Genomic DNA, 19064 nt, shown 5'->3' on the forward strand with positions numbered 1-19064 from the left:
GGCTGACCTATTCAGCCACCAGCATATGGACAAGGGCAAGCTTCTCAAATACTGTGAAAATCCTCAAAGAGATGCTTTCTAAGATGGCTTTTTCCATCTGTCTTAAATTTATACCTTCTCTCTCAATTACAATACGAACTCCTCAAAATCAGGGACTGTCCAGATTAGCAGGGCGATCAACACACATAAGTGTTTGATAAATGCTTTTTCATTAAGAGATTTATCTAAACATCCCATAGGTATTAAAGGCAAAGCTGAGACTGAAATGCAGTTCCCCAACTCCAAAGCCAGCACTCTTTCCACTACACCATTTTTTTTTTTTTTTATCAACTAATTCAGCAGAAACAAGAATGATCACTTGCTGGGTAAAAAGCAATGCAGGATGCAATGTCACAAAGAATACAAGAAAGCAGCTCACTTTGTAAAAGCGACATTGGAATACCTGGATCTCTCCTAGAAAACAGAGCCCATGATTGCACAGCTACTCGGGGCTCAAGAGTTCTCAGCTCCACTATGTACTCCATAAGGGCAGAGTCCACAATGATTGTGGACTCTCTCATGGATGTAAAGTATTATATAAAGCTTAATGCTGTATCTGACTCCGAGACCCCCTATGAAGTTTTCTTGGCAAAGATACTTTTTTGCCATTTCTTTGCCAGCTCATTTTAAAGATTAGGAACTAAGACAACCAGGATTTAGTGATTTGCCTAGGGACATACAAGTATCTGAGCTGCATTTTGAACTCAAAGATTCATCTTTCTGATTTTAAGTCGAGTGCACTATATACCTCATCACTTAGCAGTCATTACTATTTAGCCCAGGGTCCTGATGCATAAAGAAATGCTTATTGCATATTTATTGAATGAATAGTCACCTCTCATATACAGAATACTGTGTTATATGGATATCTCGAGGAACTTTCTGCCCTCAAGGAATTTTAGTTTAGTTTAAAAATTGAGACATCTATGTAAAATGAGAAGCTGTGTTTTGAGGAGGAGCCTGGGGTCTAATGTGCCTGACTGAAACTTATCTGTGATCTTGAATAAGTCATTTAACTTCTCTGGGCCTGTAACTCTAAATCTATAATAGTATGGGTACTGGACTTGGGGGCTAGAGAGAATCTCAATAAGTATATCTCTACACCATTTTAGGAAGCTCTCAAAAGCCAAAGATTTCTTTCTGCTTCTTCATAGCCCCCAACCCTTTGGCACCACGTCAGCACATTCATTTTGACCTGAACCTAAATATTTATTAAACTGTAAGCCAAGCACAACTAGGTGTTAGTAAATGAGTGTTGAATTGAGTTGCATTATTACTAGAAGCAATTGTTAACACTGATAATGAAGAGGAGGAGGATATTTGTTTACCCTTTTATAGTGCCTTACTGTAGTATCATGTCAAGGCAATGACACAAGGAAGGCAGTACATATGTTATTATTATTAACAAAATGATATAGGAGAAAAAGACTTGAATTTGGAGTTAGCAGTCATGGGGTTGGGTCCTGGAGCTCACACTTAAGTAACAGATAGCTTTTGGACAAGACATTTCATTTAAGATTGAGTCTTCTCATCTGTAAAAAGGGATATAATAATGCTTGCCGCTATGTAATATGATTGGAGACCCGAACAAGAAGTAAAAAAGACCTAGTTTCAGAGCCAACTCTAACCTATACTGGGGTTCTGTAACTCTGGAGAAAGCATTTAACCAGCCTCTCAGTACCTGGCCAGTTCTATAAGAATTCTATATGTTGCAAAGTTATCAATATACATCAGTGAAGGGAATTTCCTTACCAGGAGTTCCCTAGATAGATGAAATCACAGATCTAGTCCAAAATAATAATGAAAACAAATAATAATATTGTTTACAAGATTTTTATGGGGCAAGCATTCTAAAAGCATGTAAATTAATTATTATCCCTGTTTTATAGATGAGGAAAATGTGTTCAGGAAGATGAAGGAATGTGATGACCATGTTAGTACCCTGAATACCCTAGAATCAGCCAGAGTCAGGATAAGCAAAAGTCCTTGGTCTTTATTCTTGGTTTTTAGAGGTAGATGGACTTTAGAATTGGATGGACGCAGAATCTCCATGACCTTCTTCTTCCTTGTCTACTGTCAAAGTGACCCTGGCTAATCTTACTTCACCCTCCTAGTCCCTCTACAATTCTCTGTATACACCAATTATCGAGCCACCACAGGATAATGGGAAGGGCCATTTTCCAAATATACGCTTATAGAGTATTGTCAAATTGGTAATTAGCCTTAAGTGCTCAGTTGTCCGGACCTCAGTGCATAAACTCGAGAGTTTCAGCCCTCTAGCAAGGAACCTCCCCCCAAGATATCCCAAGGTGATAAGCAGCACAAACAGGACCTTCAGTTCAGGTTTTAGGTGTCCAAGTTCAGCACTCTTTTCATTATATCCCTTTCAGTACTCTTTTCACTGTATCCCTTTTTCCTCCCCACTACTCCCACCTCAAATAGTACCTTCTTCTCTGAACTCAATTTCCATCTCTGCTCAAATCCTGTATGGGACTATTTATTTACATGCTGTCTCCCCAAATTAGACAAAGTTTCTTGAGAGCAAGGGCTGTCTTTGCCTTCTTTTGTATCTCTTAGTATTTAATAAATACTTGTCAATTAATTGATACTGTTAAATTAAAAATGGTCCTTTTGTAATACAAGTGAAGATAGCACTGGATTGATCATCTTCCCTGCTCCCCTAAATGAATCCTCCCTTTTACAAAGGCTACATACTGCACGTGACAACCTGTTCATATCGCCATCTACTTTATTTTATTTTTTTTCGCCATCTACTTTACATAAGGTGGTATATAAAGCCTTCATTGGGTCAAATCAGCAATCCATGAAGTTGTTCATCACTCAATACAAATTTAAGACAACTGATGAGCCCAAATCAAAAAACAAAATTCTAGTTTTCATCCAAAGCACAACAAGTAGTTTTCCCATCAGGCAAATTAAGAGAGACTATGTGCTAGAATAGAATAGAATAAAATAAAATCAGACTAACCCTGAAAAACATCAGGCTGCAATAAAAAAAAAAAATTTAATTAAAATGAAACAAGTATTCAAAACTCAATGAGGCATTCTTCATGGTGCTACTCCTCATCCCCATTTATAAGACATACTATAACTCTGATTAAATATGGGAAGGGCTGGCAAACATGTCCGTGCCAGAAGAAATTTTAGTGAGTTGATTTTATCTGAGAGTCTGAAATAATCAATCCTCCTACTCTGGCAGATTCTAATATCAATGGCACATTTTTTTCTGGCAGAGAGAAAAAAAACCAAACCAGACAACATTGCCAATTCATGTGAGATTATCCAAGGCTTTCAAGTCTGAGCTAGAGATAGAGTTTGGTAATTCTTCCCTGCCAAGCCTGGCCACCTCTAAATGCCTATAGGGCACATAGGGTACTGCACCGTGGAATCTACTCAAAATCTCTTCACAACTTACAGCCTGGGGACTTGAGAAGGGAGACTTTTTTTGCTTACCTTTACTACGGGTGGTGTAGGTGGAACCACGGGCATGATGGGAGTGGCAGGAGGAGGTGGGGCCACAGTGGAAGGGACCGTGACAGATGGGACATTTGCAGTGATGGTTGGCACTGGAGTTGCTGCAATCACTGGCGTCTGGGAGACAGCAGGAGGTACATTCTGAAAGGGAGTCGGTGGGGAAACAGAGGACACGGCTGCCGCTTGCTGTGCTCCTTGAAAGTAAGATGAAGAAAGATAAATCCATCTGATATCTGCTCTCCTCCCACAACCAAATCAAATTAGGAGCCAAACTGACAACCTCCATAAAGCTTTGTGAATCACCCTAGTCAGAAGTGAACTGTCCCCTCCTCTGCATTTTTAAAAGTCTTGTCTGTACTACTCACATGGCCTTTATACACTGAGAATTGTGCATTTTTTTTTTGTAATTACTGTGCTCTTTTATTTCCTCAAAGTCTGTCAGCTCATAGAGAAAAGGAAAAAGTCATACTCCAAACAACACAGTGCTTTTCTTTGCATGCAGAAGGTGCTCAATAATGACGTGCCAAGCAAATGAATGAGCATGGTTATAAACTTCACAATAGATTAGAAGGAATGAATTATCTCTGCATCTTTTCAATGAAATCACTAGTTTATGCAAATCCTAAGCTGGTGAACCCTGCCATGACCTGGATGACAGCAGCACAGTCAAACTCTTACCAAGCAGGGATCTCTTCTCAGTGTCAATTCACTTGGTGTCTTAGTTCATAAATCACCCAGGACCACCAAGGCACAGATCACTGCCCAAGGCTCATCTATTAACAAAGCTTCTGTACTTCTTCCCTCCTCCCTTCAACACTGTTGGCCAATATAAGATGACTAAGAAGAGACAGTACCTTTCATTTCTAACACTTCTAACACCAAATTCAGGATATAGGTTTGGGGATTTTTTAAGTGCTTTACACAGTTAGCAAAACTATTTGCCTAAAATATAATCCTCTTATTATTATTCTTTTCAGATAAAGAAACTGAGGCTTAAGAGAATCTGACTGGTCCACAAGAGGATTCAGAACCAGGTCCTCCTAACTTCAGATACAGTATTCTTTCAACCACACCAGTGGTTCCTTCAAGCCTGATCTTGGAGCTCTTGGGATCTCTGAGACCCTTTCATAGGTTCTTTAAGCTCAAGACCATTTAATAGTAAGATACTATAATTTCTAGTACAATAAAATATTGATATAACCCATAAAAACAAAAATTCTTGCTATGGGAGCGGGGGGTGGGGGTGGTGTTCCTTAGTTTTAAAATGTAAAGGAGTTCCAACACTAAAAAGTTTTAGCACCCACTGCACTGTGCCATGCTACTGCTCACAATCCCTCTCTTCCTTCCCCAGGACCCTGGAGGATGGTGTATTCCATTCATCAAAATACCTGTATTAAAAAAAAAAATAAAGAACATATCCCTATATGAGAGGGAATCCAAATCACTAAGATATGTTAACTGAACAAACTGATTCATACATTCATTCCTTTTCATTCACTATTAGCCAAGTATGGACAGGGTACTGTGCTGATGGTATATATATAGGGTGTCTTGCTTGTTCTGTAGCAGCCATGATCTATTCCACAAATAGGCAGCATGAGGCCAAAGAGAACACATTTAAAAAAAGGATCACTGTCATTGTGAGACTACTTCAGGAACAGTAGGATATGTTCATTTCTTTGTCTCAACCTTAAAAAAAAAAAAAAGAAAAGCCAGGTGTTATCAACTCCACATCCCACAGTTACCTGCACTCTGTGCTCCCGCTGCTGGTTTTCGACCTTTGCCCTTAGGAGCTGGTGGTAATAATTCCACTTCCTCTTGGGGCATCTGGGCTACCTTCTGCAGAAAAATTTTCTCTAGGGCTTGGGCCATGAGGACTATATCATCTGTGGGCTGGAGAAACAGAACAAGGCCTGGTCATCAGTGACTGGAAGGAAGACCAGTGCTGAAACAACTATTGTTGAAAACTAAAATTTGATAGGTTCAGATGAGAGGAAAAATTGGATAATGGTGCTAGAGCTGCACTAGAAAAACAAAACAACAGTACCCCCAAGCAGTCTAAGGGAGAGCATGTTCTGCTTATAGCAAATAGAGCCAAGATACATTCAGGGCAACCCTGAGAGGTTGACTCTAAGGAAGTAATGACTCTGGATATTACCAAATCAAATCCTAAAGAGCTAGAATTAAAGGGGTTTTTCTCTGATCTGGGTTCTGATTCACTGTTAACACTGGGATGTATCTCTTTACCCAAATACTTGCTCTTTCAACACCAAAAAAGCTTCAGACCAAGAAATTGGAGCAGAATAAAGCAATGTGGTTACTCCTAAGTGGGTATTTCATGTCATTTCAAGAGGACACTTTGGAAGGGTAAATTATCCCTCATCAAAAGATAAAGCCAAAGGCTTGGTATTCCTCATACAGTGCTGCCACTTTAAAAAAAAAAAAAAAAAAGCCAGTCTTTTACCTTGTTATAAATATAACAATTTGTAAACATTGTGTTGAAATCCTGCATACATTCACTCGCACTCCAATAATAATTGTTTTCCAGTCTCTTCTTAATAGTCCCCATGTCCATTGGATTTTTAATTATTTTATGATAATCCTGTGGGAAAGATTTTAAATGTATAAGTCCTTCATAAGTCCTTTAAAACAAGCCCACTGTGCTCTCTTACCAGTTTTTTGGTCTTCCATACAAGCCAACATCCAAGAATTTTTGTAACTCTTATCACTAATTTAAAACAAGGCAGAGATTTTAAGTAAACTAAGGAAGATAGAAACATCTGTCCACTTCTATCTCTAGCTATTATGCTAACGAGGTCTAAAAACTCTTGATGTTAGGGGAAAAGTCCCATCCTCTTTTTAACCTTATAAAGAAAAAAAGATGCTTTCTCTGGTAACAGGTGATGGAAAGACAGAGAGCCTAATTTAAAAAAACAAACCAAGATCGGAGAGATGAACTGTGCCTTTTCATAAAAGAACCCTAATTTATATAAGTATCAGAAGGAGACAACTCTCATGGTACACAACAAGATCAGAAATAGTATGTAGATTTGCAAATGCCATGTACTGGGGATGCCCTTATCTAAGAGCTCAGCTTTTTATGGATGTTAAGAGTTAAAGGCTCAGGATGAATTTGTTCATTAAAATGAAATATCAAACAAAGCACCCTCTACAGGAAAATGAAGTCATATTACTTCAGTAGTTCTGTGAGTATTCCCTCCACTGATACAAACTGCAATCCCTCTAATAAACTTAGTACATAGTCTTAGAAGGTGTTTCTATGGCCCACAAAATTCTCCAGGACAGTTCTCAAGGTTACCGACAAACTCAAAACCAGGACTTTCCAACTGCTAGAATCCTTTTTAACTCTATAGCACCTTCCAGAGCCAAGAGGCCACAATCATGACCCTTGGAAACCCAAGGTTACCTCCAAACCATAGTGGGGCATCAGTAATGGAGGGGAGATATTAGCTGGCTTATAAATTCAGGGTTTTACATAATTTCCTTATCTCATCTGATCCTCACAATAACCCTATGAAACAGCTAAAGAAGGGATTATCATCATCCCCATTTTACAGGTGAGGAAACAGATAAATGAAATAACTTTCCTCTAGGATCACACAAAGCTGTAGAGCTGAACCTTGAAGCCACTCCTACTCATTCCAGGTCTGATGACCCCTAAATAGGCTGGCAACAGGAGTTTTCTGGAAGGATGTAGGTAGCTAGATATCTATTATCAAAGCTCAAAGCATAAAGAAGAGCATACTCACAGGTAAATTCAATTTAATTGCATCTACTGGTTGATAGAAGGGCCAAGCAAACTGATGCTTCCACAAAGTTTTCACCACAACATTCTGCATGTACTGCAGCTGATTGGTCTTCCTCCCAGGCTTGTTGGGATTGGTGACTTCTGGGGGGGGTGGATTCACAGGGCCCTGAGGAGCCGGAATCGCTGATGTTACTGTCGACATTTTCTGAAGTCTCGATCTCACTTACTGTCACAGCAGCAGCTAGGAGATTCTCTTTCTTTCTTTATGCTCCCCGAATAGGATTGACATCCCATTTCCAGGGCCCAACCATGCAACCTGTATCAATAGGAAGAATGACAAAGAAACAAACTGAAGACACCAAGTACTAACATCTCTAAAGACTTTGGGAGGCTCTGCCACTATTCTTCATGTGACCTGGGAGCAGACAGTAAGCATATCCATTCAAGGGCCTGACTGTCAATTCACCCATGTGACAGGCTAGAGCAAAAAAAAATAAAATAAAATAAACAAAAACAAAAAAAGAAAGAAAGAAAAAAAGCCCCCAGCCTCCTAGCAACTTTGTTACCTTAGAGCACATTCCAGTCACCATTTGTCTGTAAAGTTTGTTTTTTTCAACCCTCATCTGTCATGTGGCGACCTCTCTCAAAAGATGGCTTAAAAAGAAAATTAGGAGTGCAAAGAAATACAAGTGTTTATGAAAGATAAAATATTCCCAGGTCACATGTCTCACTGATATTGAGAGAGAGTGAAAATGCAACAGCATTAAGGTGATTAGGCAGCAGGTGGTACAGAAGCATTCTGGGAGATATTGTTACCTGGTGCATTCTAACTAATGCTCACTTAGACACCAAGTTAAAACTCCCCCTGCTACCTACTTGTTGGAAGATGATTGGTTTCCACTGATATCTAAACCTTTCTTGATTGTAGCAATTTAAAAAAATGTTTACAGGTAGAAAATTAAAAAATCGATCTACATAGTCAATGAAATACAGGCAGAGCTATAGTAGAAATATAGACATTCACAGTACTACACAGGCAACTGACTAACTGAGCTTCACCTCCCTTATATACTAGGATTCTAATGTAACCACGAGAACCAAGGAGAAGGGGTTTGTGATGGTTAAGAGATTGTGACATGAGTGATCACTCAGCCAATCAGATTTTAGGAAAGGAATCCACTCTGAGAGAGGCCCAGAGAAGGCAGATAGCCGTCTGATCCCCATTCATCCTGTCCATTTCAGTTCCACATCTTTTATGCAGATAATTATTCATTTCTTAAATGGAAATCTGAACATTAAGAAACTTAAGAGTCCAGTGACCTACAAAGCCCTTGAATGTCTATATTTCTGTGAACAATGCCATCATATCCTGAAAATGTAGGGGGCCTGATAAAGGCCAAGCTGCTCTTCCACAGGACAATACCAATTGACTAATTCAAGCAGAATCTAAGGGAAAAACAAAACTAGCTGACCAGTAACCCAATTGTTAGTTGGAGAGTTGGGAAACTGGCTCCCTGGAGGGCAAGGAATCTCAGACCTTGCTTCTGGCGGGGAGCCTGGAGCCATCTCTGTGGGGGGCTGGGAAAGAAATCAAGGCAGCTATTCCAAGGAGTCCCTCTGGACTGTCTTCACTCATCTGGCCAATGGATATGACTAAACTTAGATTTGTCTCTCCATTGGTCCCATGCAGATTTTACCTACCCCAAGTCTCAACTTGAACGTCTCTCATCTCTTTTTTGAATAAACAAACATTTTAAAAGGAACCATATGTCACTGCCCTATTTGCAGGTTTACTTTCTTCTATCTATATCATCCAAAGAACTTATGGGGAAAATACTCTATCAGACACATTTCTTCCATTTCCAGAAGATTCTATAAGGTTAAACCTGTTTCACCATCAACTTCCAAGCCAAGGGCAGATTCATTAGTAATCTGCTCTATTACATGGACAGTCACTAAACCTGGTTAAAATCTACACAAAACAACCTTTTTACCTCTTTTAGCTTTTTCAAAGGACGCTCAATTCTAATCACTCCAAGAAAGCTTAGTAGAATTAGAGTTAACATTTTCTCTAATGCACACTTCTCATTTCCCCAAAACTTGACTTCATTCAAATAAGTCATCCTCCTTCCTGCCTCCAAAAGCACACATATGGGAAAATTATACATATCTATGTAAATATGTTAAGATAAGCAAGGACTAAGTTTTGGTTTGCTATGTATGGAGTTTAGATAAATATTAAGCAATAGAAATGTTTTGTTGGTTCAACGTCCAGTGTGTCTGTGTTGGTTCCAGTAGTCATTAGACTGCTTTCATGACTGTCTGGACCCTTCATTTCAAATAAAAGACAGCTAAAAAGTTCTACCAGTTCCCAATTGAACTGAACCCAGTGAGGCTACCTGGTTCATTCACCCTCTACTGGATTCCTGTTTTTGGGTTGATGTGACTAACTGCCCTCTGCCTGTTTTACTTCTTTAAAATTAAGGAAATGTAAATCTTCATTCATCATTTTTATCATCTTCTGCATAGGCACTGACTTCACAAGCTTTGTATCTGGCTACAAATCTCTGACTGGAAGATGGACAGAAGGGAATTAAATTCTCTGCCAGGTTACAAAGTCATCAGTTGGAAGAAGAAAACCACTTGACTCCTCAAATTTTTAAACTCCAGGTTCTAGGTCCTGGGATCTAGAACCAAAAAGGTTTTTTAAAGGTCATCTAGTGGTAGCCTAACCCCCTCCCTCCCAATCTCACAAATGAGGAAACAGAACCAGAAAGATGTCCATTTTGTTGTCCAAAGTCACCCATGTAGCCGAGTAAAGACTGAAACGCTGACTACAAATCCAAGGCTCTTCATTATGCCACATTTACAAAGCGTTTCCTTCACAGCAAACATATTGGGGATAAGTATTCTTATCCCTGAATGAGAAAAGTGAGGCTCTGAGAGGTTTTTTGTTTGTTTGTTTTGTCTTGCTCTGTGTCACCCAATTTGTTAACAACAGCAGGGCTTGGATCCAAAAGCCAGATCTCCTGACTCCAAGACCAACATTTCTCCCCCCTCCATTTCCCCCATTCACACGACCCCTTCTTTGGCTCCATAAGCCATCTCCTTTCTCTCCTGCCAGTGTCTCCTACATTTAACAAAATAAAAAATAAAAAGGGTCAATGGCTACCAATGGCTAAGTATTTCTGCAGATGTTTGGGACAACAGTTGGCTGCTGAATCTCTTCCAGTGACCGTGGCTATTCCAGGGAATCAGTTTCCCTGGACTACTTGCTGGTCAAAGAACAGAAATGTGAATACTCATGGTCTCTTCCCTTGGCTTCAAGCTAGCTAAAAGGTTGGGGAAGTATAAACACCAGATAGATTGGATAAGTCAAGAGAAAAAGGAAAAGCATAGAGATCTGCAGTTTGACTAAATGTCAGCCAAGGGTAGGAGAAGAGATGGACTGTGTGAGATATCCAGGTGTAATCACCCTTAAGGAAAACAACCCACTTACTTTGGTGCCTGGAGGTTAAAACAAGAGTGTAAAGCTAAAAGAAGAAAGGAACTAAAGAGTAAAGAAGGGAAGAGAGAAAGTAAAAGTCTTCTGAGGCATACTTATCCAACAATAAGCAAGGGACATTTAAATAAGAACTGGGATCTTGTTATAAAAACCTATAGTCAGAAAGGCCAAAGGTCTTCCTCAAACAACAACTGCAGCTCTTCTCTTTCTTTCTCATTTCCTCCCCTTGCTCTAACTCTTTCCACCTCCCAAATTAACAATGCTGACTTAACTCATCAAAGTAAGATCAGACCTTCATTCTTCCTAGTCTACCAAGAGGCGTGCAGAGTGCATCCTAGAAAGAAAAGCCAGTTGACTGGAAGCAATATGTTTGGCTTCCTAGTCCTAACTCTCCTATTTACAATGCTGCCTTGGGTCTATCACTAAGTCTTTTTAACATCAACTTCTTCCCCACAATACCTCTCACCTTTTTAACAAACTGCAGAAGAGGAAAGCCTGGGATGTTTGGAACAACTTCAGGAAACAAGTTTCAAAGCACATCTGACTATGATTCCAAAGGGACGTGCTGGCTTTCGCAGGTTGCAGGCAAATCATAGAATTCTTGGGTTAAGACTGGATCTTAAGCCATTCAGCTCATCTCCCATTTTCTAGGGCAGTAGTTCTCAAATTTTTGTTCTCAGTATCACTTTATACAATTAAAAATTATTGGGGATCTGTCCAAAGAGTTCGTTATATGGGTTGTTTTGAGATATTTGCCATTATTAGAAATAAAAACTAATTTTAAGTTTGTAGACCCTCTGTAAGGAGTTCAGAGATCTCTAGGATTCTCTGGACCACATTGTGGGAAACAATGCTTTAGAGAGCCTTTCAACATATTTGTCATTTTGGGAAGGTGATGGGGGAGGGCAGGGGAGGGAGGCAACTATACAGTCTACAAGCAGTCTCAATTACTGAAAACTAGTATTCAGGGCTCACTGATGAGGGTTGAGGAGAAAACCTTGGCCCCTAAAATTAAGAGGCATCCTTGACTCCCACCAAAGAGTAGAAATTAAAGAGTAGCTGCTTCCCTTCATATGGGTTTGATTAAAAATATGTTGCAAATAGGACAAAGGGAAGAAAAAAAGCCCTCTTTGACCTTTGCCAAACACAAACAAACAAAAACTACAACATACTTTATATCAATGACACAAAAGAACAGATGTGTGCAAAGTAATTGAAGTCTGACTTCCTGTTAATCCAAGAAATTCAGGCCCCAGAGCAGAGCTGTGGGCTCAATGGGAGGCCCGAGGAGGGGGAAGGGCAGGAATGGAGTGCAAGTCTCCAAACACAGGAGGATTCAACGACAGACACACTCCATGCTGCTCTGCTGATTTTGCTGCTGTTGTTCAATCCGCCTTTGAAGCCTGGGAGATCAGTACTAGTGGAAGAAAAAGAATTGCCAAAGACAGACAGAATGCATTGAAGCATTTCAGTTTTGTGTTGCACATTTGCCAAAAATGGACGCAATGCTAGCTAATACAAGTTAGTGTGTGTTTCAAAAATAATGTTTATCATGGAATTAACCCAACATCAACTCCTCTGGGACTCTGTGAGGGTCTTATTACATGCTCAGGACGTGCTACGTTCAGGATGTGCGTGTGAGGAGAGAGTTGTAACAAAATCCACAAGTCTGACACAAAAGCTATCTTTGTCACTGGCACACACCTGCACTGCCAGGGACAGATGCCCAGGTGCCCAGATCCCCTAGCCACCGCCTCCCAGCCCCTCTCTGGTAAGACCTAATGGAAAAAGGCACCTCTTATAAGGATCCAAACACTCAATACCCAATTTTTAAAAATTCTTTTGGCTTCTCCCGTATTACTAAAATGACCAAAGGAAACACTCGACAGTCTCATCAAGCCAAGAGGAGGGAAATATCTTGGGGAAGGGAGGAAATGAAAGGAGGCTTTTGGGAGCAAGGGAAAAAATGCCTAGGAACAAGGAATAGTAGTTCTGAGTTGAAAGGAACCTTGAAAGGCATAGAACTTAAACTTAAAGGGACAATGACTTGCACAATCAAGTGACACAAATAGTTATGTAGCACACTTGGGATTCCAACCCAGGCCTTTTGACTCCAAATTCACTGTTTTTGCAACAAAGTCCAGAAGGTTTCCTAGGGCTTGTGAATCTTTTATATTTTCACAAGACTTCATATCAATGGGTCATAAAAGTATTAACATGGGGCATATCAGAAGAGATGGTTAAAAAAACACTAAGCCTCTCCAGAGAAGTAAAAATCAATTCCAATCCTTGCTAGTTGAGTAAAGGGTTATGATAAACATAATATAAATTGGAAAATAATTGGTTATCTGTGTGCATGCCTTAAACTCCCCCACTAGACTATAAGCCCTTCAAAGGCAGATCATTTATTTTAGCTGTGTTATCTCTTCTAGTCGCTAGAATAGTATATTGCCATATTGTAGACACATCACAAAAGTTAGCTGAAAAAAATGAATGAACAGCTAGCTGAATCTATGAACTCATATCCCCAATCTAATTCATTAGAGGGTTAATTATGGCAACAGTCTTGGTAACTGGACATTTCTATACTAGGCTGAGGAATGAAAGTGGGGTCAATTTAAAAGCCAGGAAGGCAAGGGCCATGGACAATGATGCTACCATTGTCTCAGTACACAACAGAACCAACTTTTCAAAAGATATCTATCCATCTAGGTTGAGAAGGTCTTGCAAATCAATGGGCAGACTCACTCTTTTCCCTTCCCTTAGTTTGATGCTGCCAAGCACTGACCCAGCAAATGGCATTACCAGATCAGGGACTAGCTATTTAAATATTAAAAAAAAAAAAATCTAAGTCCTACCCAATCTACATCAGAGGTTGATTACTTTGCTGATAATCCCTTTGAAATTGGAGTCTGAGAAAGTAAAATAGATAATAGATTTTGTGCATGTGTGTGTGTATATATACACACACACACATATATACACACACACATACACTGTGTGCAAGTACACTGTTGAGTTAAATTGACACAAGGGAAGTTATTGCCTCCAAATATAGTGACTGGGCAGGCCAGGAGAGAAAAACTGAATGAGTCACCCATTGTAGATTCCTGCAGCCTAACAAAAGCAATCTACCACAGAACAGAACCCCCAATTGGATAACACCAATCATTTGTCATCTGGGTCTTCCATTGGGTGGAGAGGGAGGGGAATGGATTCCTGAGGGGGCAGGAAAAGAGGCAAAGTGAAAGGAATCTGAAAACAATCCTACTGTTTCCAAACAAAATTGAGATCTTAGTGACTTCAAATCACTTCACATCTTTCTCTCTCAAAGACCATGGCACATTTAACAAGCACCTACTAGGTGACTGGTCATTTTTTTTTACATGCAGGGATGCTTTTTAGCAATACAAATTATAAGTTGGAAAAAAACCTTACTTAGATTTGATTTGCAACAAGACCACAAAGGCAATGAACACATATGAAATTCAAGTCGTGGCTATTTGTGGTCATTAAGATTATGCTGTGTTTTCTCATAAACTCAGTGCTATTTTGCCAGAATGCTACTCAGTCTTACTTTGCTTTCCATCTGTTTCTATGGGCTAGCCAAGCTGTGCTGGCTGCTATACTCCTTTCCAGAAGTAACTCTGATGAGCAACACAAAAGTTTCTCACCTATCTATGGAACAAAGCTGGTCAAAACCATCAATTATTAATATGGAATACCTCTTTCTATTATACTATAGATTTAGACTCTTGCAATGGCCTAATTGGTTTCTGTGTTCCCATTCTCTCCTCTCTCTATTCCCTACCTCAAACAGCTTCCAAAGTGATTTTGCTAAAGCACACGTCTGACCATGTCACTAGCCTACTCGATAAACTTCAGTGACTATAATATCTAGCATCAAGTAAAATATACTGTTTTGCATTTAAAGTCTTTCAGAACTTGGCCACTTTCTACCTTTCTAACCTTATACATTCCTTCCCTTCAAGCCCTCTAAACACACAAACTAGCCTACTGGCTGTTCTCTCTCTCTATATATATATGTATATATATACATATATATATATACATATATACATACATACATACACACACACACACACACACACACATATATATATAACACATTCTATTTTTCTGTCGCCATTCCTTTGTGCAAGCATTCCTCTTCACCTCCACCCTTTAAAATCCTTAGGTTCCTTCCAAGTACAGATCAGATACCACTTCCTATTTGAGGCCTTTTCTGACCTCCTCTTTTTCTCAGCTACCAGCTGTTGGTGACTTCCTACATCATCCATCCACCCAAAAATCTTGTGTATATTATTTTTATACTTCTATGTCTAGATGTTGTTCTCCCTGATAAGCTCTTTAAGGACTGTTTCTTTTTTCTCTTTCATCCCTGTATAATGCCTACATAATAGGTGCTTAATAAGTGCTTGATTGACTGGTTATACTATTGGCCAAATTCCCATCCTCCAATTATTTAGAAAGCTCACAGTGTAGATAGATGTGACTCCAACACTGACATGATGGCATCCTAATATGGAGGACAATTTCCTAAATCGCAAGGGGGTATAACAATAATCACCCACATTTCTGAAGTACTTCAAAGTTTATAGTGAGCTTTCCTCACAGGACCATAGATTGAGAGATGGAAAATTTTCTAGTTCAACTTATTTTATAGCTGAGGAAAACAAAGCCCAAAGAAATAGTTATTAATCCACAGTGACAGTATTAGTATAGTTCTATTTGAATTCACTGCTGTTAACATTCCTCTTATACCACTTTGCACTTTCCCTGGGGCAAGAATATAAAACAAGCACTATTTCCATTTTACAGATGAGGGAACTGAGGATCTAGGAAGTTATGTGACTTGCCCAGAGGCACAAGAATTGTACAGCTAAGTATCAGAGTTGGGATTTGAGACTAACTCTCCTGACTCCAAATTCAATACTTTTTTCAATGAATGGGTAAAGACTTTATGCAAGACTGTACATTCATCCTCAAGTAGAACTAAGAGTCAGAAACATAAATTTCAGAGATGTGGTATGCTTCCAAAATTCCTGGAGAACACTCGGAATAGTCTTCAGGGCCACTTGCTCAGTTGGCTTGATTTTTTGGGGAAAAAAAAGAACAAAAAAACACTCGATTTAAAGCCTGAACAACTGGGCTCTATTCCCAGCCATGAAGTAATCTACCTATATGATAATGGGCAAATTTCTAATTCTCAAGTATAAATGTCTGAAATGAGGGATTTGGACTAGATGACCTCTAAGGTCCTTCCAGCTTTAAATACTGGAATCTCTAGATCTTTTCCCAATGAAGGATCTTCTCTTTGCTTATCTTTCCAATAAGGAGGGAAAGGGGACTTCATAATAGCAAGATTCTCCTCCTTCCCTTTCGTTTCCCTAAGCTGGCTTAGTTCGGCGGCAGAAGGAGGCCTTCTCCTGTATCCAGTCATAGCTATAGGAAGCTCTGTCTCCTGGAGACGATTCCCATTAAGAGGCAGTGGGGGAGGGGAGAGGATGAGAGCCAGACTGAGAGTCAGTATCTAGAGAAATCTGGTGGGGTGGGGAACCAGCGCCTGTCCCTAGAGCTGCCAGGAAAAAATCCCCCACAGTACAACAACTAGGAAAAAAACAAAAAAACAAAAATGCAATCTCCCAAATCAAGAGCTTGTCCTCCAATTCACAAACATCCTTAAGTAGCCTTTCCCCTTTCCCCTCAAAGGAATGAGCCACATTTGGTACCCCTAATCTTCCTTTCAGGCTTCACTATTTAGAACAAGTCAAGGTATATAAAAAGAGGTTTTGAACTGGTTGCTCGGCATTTCCCATCCATTATAGTCAACACAACAGTTTTAAGCCCATCAGGACTGGAAACCATTTTCTATAATGGGAGCCTAAAGGTTTTTTTGATACATATAATGCAGCACCAATTAATTTTCCTACTTAAACCTCTCATAGTAAAGGAGCATTTAAAAATCTGTTCCCCAAGCTGTCAGCTGTATGGCATTCACCACACAACACACCCCAGCAACCACTTTATTCCAAAAGCTATTTATTGCAGACACAAAAATCTTATTGAAATAAAATAGGACAAGCCTCCCATTCACTCATGAGGCTTTGTGTTCTGAATGTTTGTACAACAGCAGAGTAGTCTTACTCAGCAGATACTGCACTTTCTAGTTCTGTTTGTAAAACTATTTAAATTAAGCCCAAAAGTACGTTTAAAGTATCTTCCTTTCAGAGTAATTCAGACATCACTGAAAATTTACCATGTCCCTTTAACATGGTATATTTTTAAATGTGTATATAAATTTAATTACCATTAACAAAAACAAATACACAAAATTAAGAATAGAAATAGAATCTTACAGAAAATCCATAGAATGTAACAAAGTAGAAGCAGACAAATTAATAAAAACAAACAACTGAGGAAGATGTTTACTCTGTGTCCCTTTCCAAATCTGTCTCAGGTTCCACTTCCTTAGGTTTTGCTTTCCCTGTTTTAAAGTACAGTAGTGGTCAACGAAACACCAAATATGAAGCTGAACAAAAGAGGTAATGTGAACAGGCAATGCATATCTGGGTCAAGACAATCTGAAGATTGCTGAGAAATGAAACACTGAAACAAATCACAAAGCACTACAGTATGAAGGAAAACTCAGAAAGTAGATGACTTGTAGCAAGACCTTGAAAACTGGCAAATTGTAAAGTTGAGTTCTAGGAACCAAATCATCCAAGACAAGCATACATTGAAATGCCAAAAAGTTCATTGGACTAAAAACTACATACAGAAGATGCATTTATGCCATAAATTGGAGCAGATTCTGACAACCTAAAATCATCTCCATGTTGTTGTAATAATCTTGATTTTATTAGTTTAAACTCTGGAGTTTGGAGATAGATTTTCTCAAACACAGGCAAGAAGTTCCTTTCCTTAGATGGAACCTCATCATAGTATCTATAAAACAGAACAGTGTGGAGTAATAGAAAGAGCACTGGGCTATCAGGATTCCCATGTTCCATTTCTGGCCCCAAATCTGTTTCCTCATCTGTCAAATGAGAGCTGACTGATACATGGTCCTTTTCAACTACATATTTTTTAATAAGTTCTACATTTTCTGACTTTCCTAGTTTAAGCTACATTCTATGCTATTATAACATATATTCTAAGGTCCCTTCTTGCTTTAACATTCTATGATTCAAAGAGCAATTTTTCTTGACCAATCAATAACTCTTTGGGAGCTGATAAGCACCCAGCACAAGGGACTGGGGGATGGAGGAAATGGATTTCATTAAAGTGTCTTTCAACCTGCAAACCTAGATATTTAACTATACGACACACTCAAACATCATAAATGAAGTATAACAACCAAAAAAAGCAGAAAAACAATTTCAAAATTAATGAACTTGGGGAAAATGAGAAATGGAAACTTTAGGACCTGTGCATTTTTACTAGCATTATTTACTAAATTAATTTAGCTAATTTACTAAAATGCATTTAAAGCATTTACTAGCATTACTAGCAAAAGCATATCCTCTGGCTCATTTGGTTGCATAGAATACACTAAAAATCAGTTTCATTTTTACAGAGAGAATCTGCCATTTGTAAAATTAGTACCATACCACATCTCTACAAGCCTTCATGTAATAAATTCTCTCTGGTATTAAAGAGCATCCTTTCTTGCTTACATTTTATGAGCAGTTTTTTACTACTAACTACCAGCATCAAGACCAAAGCCATGAGTAGTGCTTTATAGAGTTTATAAAAGCATTTTAAAATCTATTACTTCATTCATCTCTACCACTAACCACTCTGTGAAGGAAATGGAGCTGATATTATCATGCTCAGTTTTTCAGATAAGGACACTGAGGCTCAGAGAAGAGTGATTCATTGATTCAGAGTCAGCAAAGTTTGTAAATGGGGAGCCAGATTTTCTGACTCCAAAACTAGGGCTTTCCCCACTTTGATACCCTACTGCTGGACATTACCACCACTATCAAAAGTCTACAGAGCTTTTTGTACTGTTTCTAAGCTATTCTTAGGAATAAAGGTTATTTCCCATTTAAAAGGTGGGGAAAATTAGGAGCAAGCATTGAAATTATCTACAAGGGGGCAAATACTACTACAATCTCTAATCTTTATTGAAAGCTCATAGTGTGCTAGGTGCGACCCAGACCATACACCAAATACATAAGACTCCTAACTGCTAAGGAACTGCCATTCCAAGTCACATGAAACTGGATT

General features: G+C 39.0%; 1 protein-coding gene across 2 annotated transcripts in view; it reads right to left on the minus strand.

Annotated features, from left to right (window-relative positions):
- Positions 1-19064, minus strand: part of BRD3 (bromodomain containing 3) — a 54656-nt gene that overhangs the window by 26308 nt on the left and 9284 nt on the right. For both annotated transcript variants that reach the window (XM_051980292.1, XM_051980293.1), the window contains 4 exons: positions 7305-7619; positions 5999-6136; positions 5280-5427; positions 3514-3728 (listed from right to left, as the gene is read on the minus strand). In XM_051980292.1, coding sequence (XP_051836252.1) covers positions 3514-3728; positions 5280-5427; positions 5999-6136; positions 7305-7505 — 702 coding nt within the window. In that variant the 5' untranslated portion in view covers positions 7506-7619. The remainder of the gene's footprint in view (positions 1-3513; positions 3729-5279; positions 5428-5998; positions 6137-7304; positions 7620-19064) is intronic.

The sequence above is a fragment of the Antechinus flavipes genome, chromosome 2 (genome assembly GCF_016432865.1).
Source record: "Antechinus flavipes isolate AdamAnt ecotype Samford, QLD, Australia chromosome 2, AdamAnt_v2, whole genome shotgun sequence".
NCBI lineage: Eukaryota > Metazoa > Chordata > Mammalia > Dasyuromorphia > Dasyuridae > Antechinus > Antechinus flavipes.